The sequence below is a fragment of the Microcebus murinus genome, chromosome 10, assembly GCF_040939455.1.
Source record: "Microcebus murinus isolate Inina chromosome 10, M.murinus_Inina_mat1.0, whole genome shotgun sequence".
NCBI lineage: Eukaryota > Metazoa > Chordata > Mammalia > Primates > Cheirogaleidae > Microcebus > Microcebus murinus.
The window spans coordinates 61,487,327-61,504,925 of NC_134113.1; the positions used below are offsets into that span (position 1 = coordinate 61,487,327).

The following is a 17,599-nucleotide window of genomic DNA, read 5'->3' on the forward strand; positions in this document are numbered from 1 at the left end:
TCACTGTGGCCTCATTAATCAGTCGCGGGTCTTAGATGGGCCAGTATTTACCTCCGTTGGGCTTTTTGACTGGCAGGAAGGTGGCTTCCATTATGAGAATCTCTGGGGCACCGAGCATGAGGCTCGGGGTCCCTTCTGGGTGGTAGGTGATCTGGGCTTCCAGTTTGCTCAGGAGATCTCAGCCTAGCAGGGGAACAGGGCAGTCTGGTATATATAGGAATTCATGTCTTATCTGGTAGCCCCCCATCTGGCATATTCGGGATTGGCAGAAGGGTCGAGCTACTTAAGTTCCTGTGGCTCCCACAATGGTGGTTTCCCACTTTGTAAGTGGAGCCACTGGGGTTGTTACCACTGAGAGTTCTACCCCAGGGTCCACCATGGATGTTATTGGTTGGTCCCCCACTTCCATTACGTCCATAGCCTCCCGGGGGCCAAGAGTCAGGGAGCCCACTTGGTCCTATTCCCAGTTGACCCCAGTGAGACCAATGAGGTCGTGGGTCTCCGGCTTCTGCTGGAAGCCCCTGGGCAGGTTCCTGTTTGGCGGTGAGTGGTTTCTTTTGTTGGGGCATTCATGCTTCCAGGGACCAAACTCCTTACAACAGGCGCTCTGGTCAGGCTTCAGGGTCCCTCGTCTCCTGTGTCTTCTTTCCCATGGTGGGCCAGGTGTCTTGGCTGGGTCAGGTCTTCCGAGGGCAGTGGCCAAGAGAGCGGTTTCCTGTTTCATTTTCTTGTCACTCTCTCTCTCTGGGCAGTCTGGTCTCGATTAATGTAAATCTTCTGGGCCACTTCCAACAGCAGCGTGATGTTCACTCCTACAAACCTGTCAAATTTCTAGAGTTTCCATCGGATGTCAGGATAGGTAGGACTGCCCAACAAATGCGACATTCACCATCTGCTGATTTTTGGCCGCTTCTGTGTCAAAGAGTGTGTAAACTCTGTAGGCCTCACAGGCCCTCATAGAATTCACTCGGTGATTCCTCCAGCTTCTGGGTGATCAGAGCAACGTTGTTCATGTTGGTTGGTTTTCTGGCTCCCTCACAGACCCCATGAAGAGAGCTTCCTGATACCTTCTGAGTGCCTCTCGTCCACTTGGGGAGTTGAAATCCCAATCCAGGTTGTTCTCAGGTGCTGCTGTCTGTGCCCACTGCTCCACGTCCAAGGTCCCTGCTGGAGCCTGGTCCTGGATGCACCTCCAGGTCCCAGCTACATTCTGGCATTGTGCTTCTATGTTAAAAAGGGCCAAATGAAGCTGGTGGCAGTCTTCCCAAGTGGGAAGGGGGGACTGCAAGATGGATTCCAGGACGTCAACCAGGGCCTGAGGTTTCTCTCAGTATGACGGGGCGTGGTGCTTCCAGTTCAGAGAGTCAGTGGTGGAGAAGGGCTGGTAGTACAGGACTGGCTGGCCTGCCTGAATGGACCGATAGTCAATAGCCTGCATCGAACCTCGTACCTCATGCAGGGGCATCTGGAGAGCTGAAGTTGGGGCCTGAGCTGACCGTAGCTGGCGGGTGATGGGAGTGTCGGCACCTGGTTGGTCTGGAACTGGCAGCGGAGAGACTGACAGTGGTGAGGTGTCTGGTGAATTCAGAGATACATCAGGAGGTGTCACTGTAGGGCTATAGGGCAGTGGTGGTGGATCCTCTTCAGGAGACTCCTGATAGATGGGTTTGGACAGTTTGGGGTCTCTGGTCCTTTGGGCCACAAAAATCCTGCTCTGTCACTTATTAGCACAGAACTGAACCCAAGCGGGCATAGTCTGAGCAATCTCTAGCCATGAATCTAATAAGGAAATTGGTCAGGCTGGCCAGGAGTCCCGGTCATAATTTTCCAAACTGCTCCCACTGTGAGGAAGTCTAAGGTTCCTGTTGTGAGTCAGTTGACCCCAAACGTGGGCCATTCCTGTTCACAGAGGGCCCTAAGTCTACTGGGACTCAGTGTGACACCATGATCTGCCATGAAACCCTTCTTAAAGTTCTTTAATGTGCATTTAAGGACTGTAGGCTTATATTCTATGCTACCCATTCTAGACCCTTGAACGGTGTCACAACTTAACAGACAAGAGGAGCAGGTTTTCTCTCAGGTGTCCGCCTGGCTGTGTCCCTAGAGGGAACTTAGGCATCTTGGCTAAGGTGTACCCGTATAAACCCCGGGCCTCATCACTCCCTTTGGGGGAGTGAATCGCCATTATGCTTGTAAAGTTTTTGGCAGCAAAAGAAACAGGGCGGGGGGCAGGGGGCAAACAACGTGGCTTTATTGAGTGCTCCCGAGCGAGGTTTGCCAGTCCCAAGAGATGGGGAGCCTGAGAGGTTGCATCCATTTGGAGGGGGTTAAGGCTTTTATACTGTTTCGGTGGGCTAGGATCTTTCAGTAGGAAGAGCTAGGGATTTTCCACTGTGAACTTCGGGGATAATTGAGAAATAGGAGAGGCTGGTGGTATTTGCAGAATCCAGGAACCGAAAAAATTTCTTATCTGAGTGTATATCCAGGTGTTGTCCTTGACAGGTATTGGCTGTTGTCCTTGACAGGTATTGTCATGGATATCCAGGTGTTGATGTTTTCAGCAAGGCCTGGCAGTTGTCCTTGGCAAGTCTGGTCATGGATATCCAGGTGTTGATGTTTTCAGCAAGGCCTGGCAGTTGTTCTTGGCAAGTCTGGTCATGGATATACAGGTGTTGTTGTTTTCAGCAGGGCCTGGCAGTTGTCCTTGGCAGGTCTGGTCTTGTGAGCCTATTCTTTTTGATCTAGGGAGGGAAGGGGGGCCCAGCACCAGCCTTACATTGCCATAGGATACCGCCACAGAATCACAGGTGAGGACTGACTCAGGTTTTGTAGCCGTAGCCATGAAAACACAAACAGTCACTTTTCACTCACTCACACAGGCAGAGGTTACACATTCCCACCCTGGGAATTCCCTGCACTCAGGAGGGGATCAAGCTCCTCTTCCGTCATCTGACCGGCCTGAATCGGGTGGGTCCCAGGACCTTACCTGGTCCGATGCCTCCAGACCTGATTTGACTTGTCCTTCCCTCCAGCGTGTCCAGGTGAGTTCGGGACACCACAGCTGGCGGGAGCGAGGAGTGAAGATATTCCGCAAAATGGCGGTTGGCGCTGGTTCACTTCTGTCACTGAGGTCCTGCTGATCGCTGCGCCCGTCCCAGAACCATTGGCTTCAAGGGGCCAGCGTGGTCGGCTTTCCCCGTCAGGGAAACAAAATGTGACAGCAAGCGTTACAGTAGGTAGTTCTGAGAACAAACCGAGCGGCACATGGAGAGTCAGAGAATCAAAGTGGGCTCAGAGGGGCCTCACCACCAAATTCTGAGCACTGTCTACCCAATTTTTCCTACTTTTATTAAGTTAGGGTGGTCCGAGGGGTGGGGTACCAGGTGTAGGTTAGTTGATGTGTCCCCCAATAGGTTAATATTATGTTGATGCTCCCAGCAATAGATTTAGTGTTATGCTGATGCCAGGCACTAGACTAGCTGATGGGCCAGGAAGCAGGTTAGTATTATGCTGATGTGGGTCTTCCTTGAGAAGTGGGGGTCTCCAGTGCCTGATGCCCCAAGTAACAGATGGGAGTTTCCCTTATCAGATAGACCCTCCCATGGAAGGTATCACACACTAGTGATACACCCAGGATTCGAGATGAGGATTTGCTTCTCTCCCCACTGTCACTCACAGGATGCCAGAAACTTCTCACTATGGATTTCCTTGACCTCTGGCCTGGCCCAATTCCACAGGTCCTTAACGTTTTTCAAAAGTGTCTCCTACTGGGTCCCCCAGTTTTGATGTAACCAGCATCAATCAAAGCCTACTTCACCCCAAAGTAGGATAGCTCCCTCCTTCAGGAAAGAGAGGCAGATGGGTATGATTTCAGCGTTTTGGGGAGGCAAAAGACAGGCCATAAGAAAACCATATTACCCTCACAAGCTGTGAACTAAATAAAATTTTAAGGGTCACCCCCTCCACCCCACTGGCTGACTGAATGGACCTCCTTGTGGCCAAAGGAATATCCTAAAACTAAATTGCCTGCCAGGAAAAAGGTCAGACATGCCTCATCATGACCCCCTCCCTTCTTGGGGACATCCTTTGTAACCCATTAACAGGCCTAAGAGTATGCAACACAAACCTGTAGGGCTTCAATTTACACAACAGATCTACCAGGTTTCCCCCAAAATAAGACCTACCCATAAAATAAGCCCTAGCAGGATTTCTAAGCATTTGTGCAACATAAGCCCTACCCCGAAAATAAGACCTAGTGATGGGTGTGGCTACGCAGCATAGCTGCACAACCCATGCATTTCCTCCTGGAGCGGTAAAGAAGACAAGTAGCCCTTCCCATCTGCCCCATGAGGCCTTCATTGCTCAACATGAGAGATTGGGGCCAATGGTTGTAAAGGAAATAGAGTCGCAAGAAATTCAACATGGAATTCGGTGTTTGGAGAGTTATAATGATTTTCCAGAAGATAACTTAACTATATTTGAATAAATGTAGATTATTGTACCGTACTTAAAAAAATAACACATCCTCTGAAAATAAGTCCTAGGGTGTCTTCTTAGGAAAAATAAATATAAGACCCTGTCTTATTTTCGGGGAAACACGGTATGTCTGGTGGCTTATCTCTGATAAACAGCTCCTTATCTTAAAACATTCCAAACCTTTAGACAAAGCCTCATGTCTTTAACCAATTACAAGCCAAGGAATCTTTAAACCCACTTATAACCTGTACATCCCCCCGCCCCCGACTTTGAGATGGCTTACCTTTTCAAGTCAAACCAATGTATGCCTGTGTTTGGGATTGATATAATTTAAACACGGAGCTCACTGGCTCTGAATCCCCTTGATTCAGGTGCAAGGCACCACCGTTAGGCTATCTCCCCCTGGCCCCTCACATCCAGGGCATCACCAGGATTCGCCCATCTCACTCTCTATGCTCCTCGGTCCCCTTCCTCTCTCTCCTGCCCTGTGACTCCCTGCCATCTGTCAGCGGGGCTGCTGGGGCTGTCTTCTGGGGAGCATCCCTCTGCCTTCAGTCTGGGCTCCCCACACGCACAGCCGTTCTGCTCCCTGTAGTCTGCGGGGGTCTAGATGCCCCTTAGACCAAAATACCTGCCCTCAGTACATCCCAGCTATGGATTCCACTGCTAGCAGCATGAAGTATAGCATGTGTCCAGAGCTCACCGGCATCCATGGCCCACTCAAGCCTACCTGCCCAGCTCCCCACACCTGGCCTGGCCTTGTCCTTTGTTCCAGGAGGACCCTAAAGTAGAGAAGGTCCGCTAATGCTCACTCTGGGCCTAGCCCGACCAAGTCCTGTCATGAGGAGCCCAGCCCGCCCCTCCTGAGAAGGTGCCAGTCTTCAGTTCTCAGCTCAACCTCACAGCCAGGACCCTCCCCAAATCTGGGGCCTGGCAGGGACACAATGGCTGACTTGGTAACAACCATATCAGGGTTGGCAACAAAGTGTTTCTCTCTCCTGTCCCTCTCCCTCTCAGCTGTCCTAGTGTCTGGGTCAGGGAGCAACCCCTGCTGTCCTAGGCTGCGCTGCTGCTGCTCTCACACTAGTGCCCGCTGCTGTGTGCTGTGCTGAGTCAGAGGCCGCCCCCGCCCCTCAAGGGCTCCCTGCACCCGACCATCTCGGTGGCTGCGGACATGGGCCCAGCAGCCAATTATCCCACTTCCCATCTGCTTCACACATGTCCTGTCTGGGGGCCTCCTCAGAAGGCTCAGAGGATGTGACATAATTCCTAGCCCTGGGGTCCCTCCCTGTACTACAACAGATAGGAGGTCATGAGGAATGGTTGGCTAAGTCCAGAAATGGGGAAGGGCAAAAAGCCTGAGGGAGAGATGTCAAACAAGGGGCCTCTAAAGCTGTGGTGAAATAAAACTCTGGCAAAATGCTCCCATAGAGGACCAGGAACAGGAGGACTCAGGCAGGGCCCTATCCCAGGGCAGTACCTGAGGGAGTCTGAGAAGGCCTCTACGCCGAACTTGGAGATGCTGTAGCTGCCACCTATAATAGACACTCTACCCGAGACGCTGGAGACGTTGACCACGCGGCCCCTCGCCTTCCTCACTAAGGGCAGCAGGCTCAGAGTCACCTCAATCATCCCCAGCAGGTTCACGTCCAGTATGGTCACAAAGTCTTGTTTGGTCAGCCACTCATTGGGAGCCCAGGCCAGGGTGATGCCAGCATTATTCACCAGGCCCCAGAGTCCTGGAGACAGTGGGAAGATGAGAGAGCAACACTGAGTTGTGCCTGTGCAGTGTGGACACAGATAGGGTTCACGTTCCCAGCCCATCAGAGTGACAGCAGGGTGGCGGGTGCTGGAAGGGGACTAGGAGAGACTAGTAACAGCACGGTGTCTGCAGGGTTAGGGAGCTGCATAAGCACAGCTGTTGCAGGACACAGCACACGTCTCCTCCTCCTGTTATTCCTCTTGGCCCCGCCCTCGGCCTCCTAGACGGTGGGCATTGACCCCACACTCGATGGCAGCAGGAGCTGGTGTTGGGGAAATATTGTGCATCCAGTAGTCTGGAAACAGGGACACTGCAGTTTGGTTATTTACACATTAATGTGGTCCTTGCAGACATGATGCACATTCACCTAAACTTTGAGATTTTCTGGAAAGCTCATACAGAGAGTGCTCAACATCTACCTATTGATGAGACATGAGACACAGGGGACAGGGAGAGTGAGGAAGACAGGAGAGAGAGGGAGAGAAAAAGGCAAAAGAAAAAATAGACAAGGATAAAATCTGGGTAGAGTTAAGTTGGCAAGAACAGACCTGAAATCCTACATTTGGGACAATGTAGAAAACAATCCTGTATTTGGCCTCTGGGGACTGGCCTGGGAAGATCCTGAATCAATATGGAGCAACATTCCTACAGGAAGTTCTTGGGAGACAGTGTCACTGTGACACCCAGGCTACCGAGCCATGGTGTCAGCCTAGCTCACAGCAACCTCAAACTCCTGGGCTCAAGGAATCCTCATGCCTCAGCCTCCAAGTAGCTGGGACTATAGGCACACACCACCATGCCTGCCTAATATTTTTGAATTTTAGTAGAGATGCGGACTCACTCTTCCTTGGGTTGGTCTCCGACTCATTTTTTTCACTAATGCTAGTATTTTATTTTATTTTTTTTTCCTTTCTTTCCCCATTTCAGCATATTGTGGGGGTACAAATGTTTAGGTTACATATATTGCCCCACCCCACCCCGCCGTCTCCAACTCTTGAGCTATAGCGATCCTCCCACCTCAGCCTCCCACAGTGCTAGCAATACAGGTGTGAGCCACCATGCCCAGCCCTAAATACTGGATCTTAAAAAGCTTTTTCATTATGTTGACAAATTTTAATCATTTCTGAGAGAATATGCTGTGATACAATCTGTGATCAAAATACAGTTCCAATTATATCACCATGTAAAACATATTTATGTCTAGATAGTGATTTGAGGATGTCTTTTCCTTCTATCTTTATACTTTTTAGTATTTTCTACAATGATCATGTTCTATTAATATACATTTATTCTTAGATTAAAGAAAGCCATATCCTTTTCATCCCCTATAGCAAGACAAAGTAGTGGTGTGAAAATAAGAAAAGAAAAACACATTCTTAGATCTGTCTTTAAAAACTAGTCCTCAACTCGTGTCCTCAGAACATGGGGATGGCCTTAAGTCTCCATGGACCGGAGTGTCCCAGGTAAGGACTAGCTGAAGAGCTGAGAACATGAGCCAGCTCCGGCACGGAGCACCCCATGCACAGCCCCAGCCCAGGGGAGGCTTGATGGGTGAGGAGCCCTAGACAGCTAGGAGGACTTGAACCTGAGAACATGCTGGGCATCTCCCCAGGGACAGGACAGGAGGTGTCCTATTAACACAGAGGGAAGCACAAACAGACATGAGGAATGTGGGTGGTACCTATGTCCCCCACACGCTCCTTTACCCACTGGGCAACTGCAGTGATGCTCTCCGTCTTGGTGACATCCAAGCTCACTATCTCCAGCCTGTCTGACATCTGGGTCCTCAGCTGCTCACCCCCTTCACTGTCATACATACACCCAGCACCCTCAAGCCCAGCATGTCCAGCTGTCTGGACTGCAGATTCCAAAACCCAATTCACATCCTGTGATGGAGACAATTTGTTTCAGAGGTGGCTCACTGCCTGCCTCACCTGGTAGTAGCCCAAAGGTAATAGTGGCCCACAAGGGACACAATGTATAGCCACATGGGTTTGGGGAGGACAGACACACACACAGGCTGGGGCACAAGAAGACTATGGCCAGTGTTCAGACAGGAGTAATAGGGAACACAGACGGTGGCAGTTGTCAGGGAAGCCTCCAGGCACTCTGGCATGGAGCCCTCCCTTGCCTCACCCCACCCCTCTGCTCTTGGCACTGCAGTTGCAAGTTCTGATACACGCCCTTGAAAGACCTGAAGCACTGGCCCATAAAAAAATGTTACTGTTCAGCAATGCCTCCCTTGTCCACCAATGTCACTCTGCCCTGCTGTGCCCACACAGGTGTCCACACAGGTCCACATATGTGCGTCCGCACAGGTCTCCATACCAGGGCACACACATGCACACCATGGCACACATAGCACTCCATCTAACCTGGAGGGTCAGAACTGTCTCTGCACATCTCGTACAGTGACATCCTGGGCTGCACAGAGAAGACCCAAGTGTACTGGGGAGCCACACCTGGATTCAAGCACACTAGTTTCTAATCCTCTGAGCCTGGGTTTCCACATCAGGTCAGCACCCAGATTGACTCAGGAAACTAAGTCACTGCCAGTGTCTCTACGAATTGAAGGAAAAGGTAAAAAACGTTGATGGTAATAGGTCCCCTCACGGTACGGTAGTTCTCTGGAAAGATTGAGTATGAGTTGTGAAAGGGACAATCAGATGTCAGCAGTAAGAAAGTGGAGAGAAAATCAACGGGGCTGGGAACCCACAGGAAAGAAACTCCCAGAGTCGCTGGGAGGGAGCAGTAGATTGACCCACATGAAGCAGGTGGCACAGAGTTTACAGTTCACCTCCTACAGACGCCCTTTTCCCCACATGGGTGCTGAGTACACTGCGCTCTGCCCTCCTGCTCTGAACCCTGCTCTGCCAGTAACAAATCCCAAATATTGTCAGGGATTTCTACTCCCTTCAACCATGAACTCTCAATGGGCATGGACAGGTACTTTTCTCTATCCTCACACTCACTGCTCACCCGTGCTCATCCTCACAGCAGTGTGACCCTTTCCTGGGGTGGCAGGAGCTTCCCAGTCCACTGCAGAGTCAGCAGCAATTTCAGGAAGTTCCAAGGGAACAGTCAGATGGAGGGACAGGGCCTGAACTGGACACTTGGGCAGAACGGGAAATTCTCTGAAGCCGACTTTCCCATGGAGACTTATGCTTGCTCACCCAGGTCCTTCCAGTAAGATCCCAGCAAAGCCCCATGACAATGACAACCTCAGCAGTCCTGAGAGAGAAGTTTGGCTAAGCACCAGGGCCACACTTCTGAGCTTCTGGGTGCCCTAGCGGACAAGCGCCCCCTGGTGGCGAGCCCCAGAGTGTGGACAGACCCCACCTGAAATCAACCTCCCAGGGGAGCCCAGCTCAGCATCCTGGTGACCACTGTCTCCACCCATTGCCCCTTCCCTATCCAGGACAGGTCTCCGGAAGAGGAACACGTGTAAGAAGGAAAAGCCGACCTGGAACACACAGCAAGCGGAGGCACATGGCAACCTGTGTCTAGTCCTGTTTTATGTAGCCCCCCTGAGTCTGGGCAGGGGACCCAGAAAGGAAGGGCCACACGCTGTTCAGGCATTCTATATCAGGAGGCAGGAGGGGAAGACAGTTTCTGCTGGGGACTGCACAGCCCTGTGCTCCTCACAGAGGACCAGGGCAGGAAAGGGATCGGGTGAAGGCAGCTTCTGTGGAATCCAGGACACTAAGGGATTGGGCTCCAATCCCTGCATGGCTCCATGGGACAGGACCTGCTTCCTTCATTGAGGAAAGATGCCAGGAGGGAAGAATGAGGAGGCTCTGAAGAGAATTTCGAATGGAGGTGGGGACGTGCACTGCTTTACTTTAGTCTTTATTTATGGCCATGATTGTTCTCACCTGTAACAGTGGCCCCATTGACACACAGTCCATGACTTTTGATAGGGGTTGAGCCCCAGTACAGCTGCACCCCCCTGTGAAGCCCAGTGTGGAGGGCCAGGGGTTGCACCTGCACAGCTCCCTGACTCTCTAGAGAGCACTTCTGGGGGGTGACTCCAACCTCCTCAACCTCTACCCAGTGAGCTCTCAAGCGAATGTCAGCCTCTTCTTTCATTTCAGTTTGTATCCCTGGAAGGTGTGTGTGTGTGTGTGTGTGTGTGTGTGTGTGTGTGTGTGTGTGTGTGTGTCTGTGTGTGTGTGTGTGTGTCTGTGTGTTTAGAGAGAAGGAATTATTTGTTTTAAAAAAGTGTCTGCTGTCTTCAGATTGCATATAAAACTGTTGCATGGCTTTCGGTGGGGCAGCATGGAAAGACACTCAGTGGTCTGACCCTACAGCATTCAGGGCCTTGGTCCTCCAGGACGACCCTCCCTGGCCATCTTCACGGCTTCAGCACTGACGTGCTCCACACCAATGCCCAATTCAAGTTTTCCATGAATCTGAGCTCACTTGCTGTTTTCACACCCAACACGGATCTGCTCAACAGCACAAGGTCCCCTGAAGGCTCCCTGTCCTCAGCTGTTACACTGAGGGAAGAAAACCTAGACTTAGGCAGGTGCCTCCCAGCTACAAAGGGACCTTAGCCTGGGAACCTGTGTCCCCTTCTGCAAGTGCTTTCTCTGTAGAGACCACCCTCACAGTGTCCCCAGAACACTGAGGACTCAGAGCCGGCTCTGAGGAAGCCCTGGGAATTCCTGGGAAGTTACCATGCGCAGACAGCTGCTCAGCATAAATGAGCAGATAATGAGCGATGAGGGTCCAAATATGACTGTCACTCCATGCCAGTGGAGACTTAGGTGTCAGGGGTGTGGAGTGGGGGACTGAGGGAGGGCAACTAGGGAAGGGCAGTCACTGTAGGTGATGGTCGATCCTTGGGGGTCACAGAGCAGGTGCTGCTGAGGGCGGAATGGCCCAGCTGCCCCAGGAAAGGGATCTTGGATGGCCAGTCCTTATTGATATCCTCTTGCTTGCCTGTCTTTCTGTCTATTCCTGGGACTCCAGCACTTGAGAAGCCCTCACAGGGAAACATTGACACTGTCCTCCATGGCAGGAAGGGCTTAGAATCCACCTGTCTTCTTCAAATCCTTCCTTGGGTCATCACTCTCACCCTCTGACTTCTGAGATGGCATCGGTCTCTACATCCCATAGGTCTGCACCCCAAATTCCTGATGCCATCGACAGCTAAGGAAAGAGTATCTTCAGGGCATACAAGTATAAAAGCTATCACACCTGCTTTGTATAACTCATTTTATTCCTCCTTCACAGCAACCCTGGAAGTTTCCTTCTGACAGTTTTCCAGCCATAACTCTCTCCCTTGTCTCCTTTCCTGGCCTCTGAGTCAGACTCCCCATTTGGGATCATGTCCTCCTTGTTTGCTGAAAATTACTGCATCAGAAAGGGACCTTGGCAACTCTGTTTGCCTTTTCCTTGGTGTCCTAGAGACTGTCAGAGACTCAGATTTCTAAGGACTGAATTCTGGGTGCTGACTCAAATGAGGAAACCCAGACTCCAAGGGGGATTTCATCCAGTATGTCTGAAATCCAAGGGTAGCTTTCCTAAGAGATTAAAATCCCACTACTAAGAATTTGGGTAGCAACAAAAATAAAATAAAATCCCTGAGATTGGCTGAACTTATCAAGTGTTTATAGGGCAGCGTAATCCAAGGGAGTCCATGTGTTCAAGTCACATGAAACACTGGTTATGTGTCCTCTGGAAAGACCCCTATTGAGAGCACCTTCCCGCCAATGCATGCTAAGTTGACACCTGAGGACTATGAGTCAGGTAGATGGTTTTCTCCCAGTCAACACCCCATGTATACTGGTATCTTCAGAGGCAGGAGAGGTCCCTGACCACCTCTAAGCCATTTCCATCTTGTGGGAGGGTGTAGACAGACCCAGTTAAAGCAAATCCTGAGGAGTTGGGCAGCAGGCAGAGAAGGTGTGGGCTAAAACTCCGTTCACCAGCTCACACACTCCCAATTTTCCTCCCACCATTGTCCCAAGAGCCTCAGAGCCTAGAGTGGCCACCCAAGGCAACAAAACAACCAGGAGCACTATTGGATTCTTGTTTCTCAGCTGCATAACTTGGCACTTTCCTACTAACATCTCTGGGGTCCTGGATGAAATCTCAGGAGAACCATGGCCAGGAGGGGAGGATACAGGTGGGACAGGTGACTTGATGACATGACAGCTCCCTCCCTCCACCCTATTTCTCACTCCAGGATACATCCCCTCTCACACAGCATCCAACCCCACACAAACAAGCACCACAGTCCTGGCTTCACAGGGCTTTGGCCGGCCTTGGGAGGACCCAGCTGAGGATGGTGTCCACCAGGAAGGTGGGCATGTAGGTTATCGGGAGGTAGAGGAGCTTGGCGTCCCAGCCAGCTGAGTAGCGGGTGCGGGGGTGGCAGGCCGTCAGCGCATGCTCCATGCAGTCCGTCACCTTCAACAGATTCTGGTCGCATTTTGGCAAAATTTGTTCAGATACTAGTTTTAAGTCTGTTCAGAATGAGAAACAGTCTTAATGGAGTGGCACATTCTTCTGCTCCTTTTCACAGCTCTAAGTTAGGAGAAATGTTCCTAAGAACTCCTGGACCCCACAGTTATTATGCCCCAAATCTAACTGATGAATGTTCCCCTGGGGCATGGCCCATCCTTATCTCAGGAGAAATTGTTCCACTCTAAGCTACCTCGTGCCTCTTTTCCTGTGAGTGTCTGGACTCCATAAGTCTCTGCTAACAGAGTTGAAGCACAGGAAAACCAGTGCTCTCTACACCCAGTTGGCCATGAGTGCATGGCATCTTCCCTCTCTGTCTGGAGTCTCCTCTTCAACATAATTATGGGACAGAGTTTCCGATTGTGGTGAGATCGTTTTCCTTCTCTAAGTGACTTGCTGACCACACAGCACCTTGGGAATGGGGCTGAGCATCCCCTCTTTATAGGGAGGCTGACCTTCCCTCTCCCCCCTACCCGGCAGGAGGACAGACCCTTATGGTGTTGGAGACATTAATCATGGTCCAAGGTTTAGTTCTCCCACTGCCCACAGTGCACTCACAGGATGCCAGACACTTCTCGCCATAGATCTCCTTGATCTCGGGTGGGGCCCGGTCCCACACCTCCTGGAGCTGCAGCAAAACTCTCTCTGTGTTGGTCATGTTCGTCTTGAAGAAACTGGGTTCAATTATAGCCACCTTCACCCCAAAGGGGGCGAGCTCCTTCCTGGGAGATAGGCAGAAGGCAAGGATTCAGAGGTCTTGCAGCAAACACAAACACATATAAACCTAATGAAAATCCAACACAGGGTAGTGGTAGAATAAGCCAGAAAGCATGGCAAGTTGGTAGGTATAGCAGAAGGTGGACAGAAATTGTAACCATTATATTCCCTGTGTGGGGGGTTGACATAATTTATACACTGAGGTCACTAGCTCGGAATCTCCTGGAGGCACCTCCAGGCACCACCGCTGGGCTATCTCCCCCTTACCACTCACAACCACGGCATCACCAGGATTCGCCCATGTCACCCTCTGTGCTCCCCTGTACCCTTCCTCCGTCTCCTGCCCTGTGACTCCCTGGCCATCTGTCAGCGGGGCTGCTGCGGCTGTCTTCTGGGGAGCATCCCTCTGGCTTCAGTCTGGGCTCCCCCCACGCACAGCCGTTCTGCTCTCTGCAGTCCACAGGGGTCTAGATGCCCCTTAGGCCTAATACCTGCCCTGATTACATCCAAACTATGGATTCCACTGCCAACAGCATGAAGTACAGCACGTGTCCACAGCCCACAGGGCTCCATGGCTCACCTCTGTCCAACTGCCCATCTCCCCACATCATGCTTGGCTTTGTCCTTTGGCATAAGAAGTCCGAGAAGTACAGATGGTTGAATAACGCTCACCCTTGCCCGGGGAAGACATGGTCCTGTCATCAGGAGCCCTGTCCACCCCCCTAAGCAGGTGCCAGGCTTCAGTTCTCAGTGCAGACCTCAGAGCCAGAACCTTCATCAAATCTGGGGGCTGCCTGGGCCACCATGGCTGACTAGGTCACAACACTTATAAGGGTTGACAGCAAAGTGTTTCTATCTCCTGTCCCTCTCCCTCTCAGCTGTCCTAGTGTCTGGGTCAAGGGGCAACCCCTGCTGTCCTAGGCTGCGCTGCTGCTGCTCTCACACTAGTGCCCGCTGCTGTGTGCTGTGCTGAGTCAGAGGCCGCCCCCGCCCCTCAAGGGCTCCCTGCACCCGACCATCTCAGTGGCTGCGGACATGGGCCCAGCAGCCAATTATCCCACTTCCCATCTGCTTCACACATGTCCTGTCTGGGGGCCTCCTCAGAAGGCTCAGAGGATGTGACATAATCTCTCTACCAGGACAGGGGAAGAGGTGCAGAGAATGTCATACTAAGACCAGGAAGGGGGAAGGCCAAAAAGTCGAGGAAGAGATAAGGAACAAGGAGCCTCTAAAGCTGGGATGAAATCAAACTGCTGCAAAATGCTCCCACAGAGGACCAGGAACAGGAGGACTCAGGCAGGGCCCTATCCCAGGGCAATACCTGAGGGAGTCCGAGAAGGCCTCTACGCCGTACTTGGAGATGCTGTAGCCGCAACCTATAGCAGAAAATCTACCGGCGACACTGGAGACGTTGACCACTCGGCCCCTCGCCTTCCTCACTAAGGGCAGCAGGCTCAGAGTCACCTCGATCATCCCCAGCAGGTTCACATCCAGTATGGTCACAAAGTCTTGTTTGGTCAGCCACTCATTGGGAGCCCAGGCCAGGGTGATGCCAGCGTTATTCACCAGGCCCCAGAGTCCTGGGGACAGTGGGAAGATGAGAGAGCAATACTGAGTTGTGCCTGTGCAGTGTGGACACAGCTAGGGTTCACGTTCCCAGCCCATCAGAGTGACAGCAGGGTGGCGGGTGCTGGAAGGAGACTAGGAGAGACTAGTAACACCAAGTTTACTCCAGGGTTAGGGAGCTGCACAAGCTGCACCTGTTGAGGACACAGCGCACGTCTCCTCCTCCTGCAATTCCTCTTGGCCCCACCCTCGGCCTCCTGACTGCGGGCATTGACCGCACACTCGATGGTGGCAGGAGCTGGTGTTGGGGAAATATTGTGCATCCATTAGTCTGGAAACACAGACACTACAGTTTGGTTATTTACACATTAATGTGGTCCTTGCAGACATGATGCACATTCACCTAAACTTTGAGATTTTCTGGAAAACTCATACAGTGAGTGCTCAACATGTATCTATTGATAGGAAATAGAGACAGGAATAGGCAGATTGTGAGACAGAGAAGAGAGGAAGAGGAAAACAAAAAGGAAAAATACAGACAAGGCTAAAACCTGGGTGGAATTTGGTGGGGAGGGACAGACCTGGAAGCCTGCATTTGGGAGACTGTGGAAAACAATCCTGTGTGTGGATCTGGGGACTGGCCTTGGAACATCCTCAATCAATATTCACCAATGTTCCTACAGGGCGTTCTTGGGAAGTCCAAGGGCAGGCTTTGGGGGAAACAAGACCCACTCACCCCACTGCCCAGTCCCCAGACTACACCCTCTGCTCACTAACGTGTCACCTCCTCCCACGGCACCAGAAGGCCACCCTTGCTCCTTCCACTTCAGTCCCAAGATAACTCCATTCTGGGAAAACAATCTCTGGAAGTTGCAAACTCACAATCCCAAGGAATTAATGTCAACACATCATACACCTATAGTGTATAATGTATGTGTAATGTGTGTGTAATGACATTAATGTGTAATTAATGTCCACACACTATACACCAATCTATACACCTCAGGGAGCAGGAGCAGAGAACCCTCTGAGGCACGGCAGGTGGTGGCTGTTGTGGATCAGGAAGAATTGGCCCTGGGACCCAAGTCCCTCACCTGCACTTCTGGTAATGCATGTTACTTTTCCAGGATCTCCTATCTGTTTCCAAGAATACAGTCAATATACACATTTATAGAGATCCAGGTAAATCAAAGTTTTCCATGATCACAACAAGGAGAATAAAAAGTAGGAAAAAATTCCAATATCCAAACTCTGGCTCTGATTTAAATATGTAAGGCTGCATCAATGAAAGAATGTTCTAAATAATTAAACATTATGTCTTCATAAACTGGTTCACTGTGTTGAAAAAATGTTCATCTTTGAGAGAATACAACATAATACAAAATATGATCAAAATAAAATCCCAATTACAGCAAAGTGTACAGCATATTTATGTGCAGATGGTGATTTGAGGATGGACTTTGCTTCTATATTTATACTTTTAAGTATTTGGGGGCAATGATCATGTTCTACACTTATTCTTAGATCAAGGAAATCAATGTCCTCTTCATCCCCCATAACAAGACGGCCAAGGTGGTGCTGTGAAAAGAAAAAGGAAAGGAAAATAATCCCTTCCTAAATCTGCCTTTTTATACCAGTCCTCAACTCGTGTCCTCTGAACATGGGGTTGATCTTAAGTCTCCATGGACTGGGTTCGCCCAGGTAAGGACAAGCTGAAGAGCTGGGAGCATGAGCGCGGCTCTGGCACGGAGCGCCCCATGCACACCCCCAGCCCAGGGAGACCTGATGGGTGAGGAAGACTAGAGAGCTAGGAGGACTTGAACCTAGAAACACTGTGGGCATCTCCCCAGGGACAGGACAGGAGGTGTCCCGTTAACACAGAGGAAAGCACAGACATTAGGAAATTGGGTGGTACCTCTGTCCCCCACGCGTTCCTTCACCCACTGGGCAGCTCCAGAGATGCTCTCCGTCTTGGTGACATCCAGAGTCACCGTCTCAAGCCTGTCTGACGCCTGGGTCCTCAGCTGCTTGGCCCCCTTCTCCGTGAGACACGCAGCCAGCACCCTCATGCCACGCATGTCCAGCTGTCTGGCCAGCAGGTTCCCGAAGCCAGAGTCACAGCCCGTGATGAAGACGTACTTGTCTCGGAGGTGGCTCACCACCTGCCTCTCCCGGTGCCAGCGCACAAGGTAGTACAGGCCCACGAGGACAGCCAGGTACAGCCACATGTTGTTGGGGAGACAGACACTCACAGAGTAGGGTGCAAGAGGACTATGTCCAGTGTTCAGACAAGAGGACTAGGGAACACAGAGTGTTGCAGTTGACAGGAAAACCTCCAGGCACTCTGGCATGGAGCACTCACTCCCACCTCCCTGTTCTTTGTACTGATGTTGCAAGTTTTAATACACTCCCTTGAAAGACCTGAAGCCCTGCCCCATAAGAAAATCTTACTGCTCAGAAATGCCTTCTTTGTTCACTGATGTCACTCTGCCCTGCTGTGCCCACACAGGTGTCCACACAGGCCCACACATGAGCGTCCACACAGGTCTCCATACCAGGGCACACACGTGCACACCATGGCACACATAGCACTCCATCTAACCTGGA

General features: G+C 51.2%; 2 protein-coding genes and 1 pseudogene across 2 annotated transcripts; all 3 read right to left on the bottom strand.

The window, feature by feature from the left end:
* Positions 1 to 1,327: 1,327 nt before the first annotated feature.
* LOC142873443 (retinol dehydrogenase 16-like) lies at positions 1,328 to 8,108 on the bottom strand (annotated as a pseudogene).
* A 4,001-nt stretch (positions 8,109 to 12,109) lies between these two features.
* LOC142873444 (retinol dehydrogenase 16-like) lies at positions 12,110 to 15,315 on the bottom strand. The gene is made up of 4 exons (XM_076007845.1): positions 15,240 to 15,315; positions 14,748 to 15,006; positions 13,268 to 13,431; positions 12,110 to 12,711 (listed from the first exon to the last, which is right to left on the bottom strand). Exons 1-4 carry the CDS (start codon positions 15,313 to 15,315, stop codon positions 12,491 to 12,493), a joined length of 720 nt encoding a protein of 239 aa, XP_075863960.1. The 3' UTR covers positions 12,110 to 12,490.
* Positions 15,316 to 16,664: 1,349 nt separating this feature from the next.
* On the bottom strand, positions 16,665 to 17,281 carry LOC142873445 (17-beta-hydroxysteroid dehydrogenase type 6-like). The gene is made up of 2 exons (XM_076007846.1): positions 16,908 to 17,281; positions 16,665 to 16,774 (listed from the first exon to the last, which is right to left on the bottom strand). The coding sequence occupies exons 1-2, from the start codon at positions 17,218 to 17,220 to the stop codon at positions 16,665 to 16,667; spliced, it is 423 nt and encodes a 140-aa protein (XP_075863961.1). The 5' UTR covers positions 17,221 to 17,281.
* Between the last annotated feature and the right edge of the window lie 318 nt (positions 17,282 to 17,599).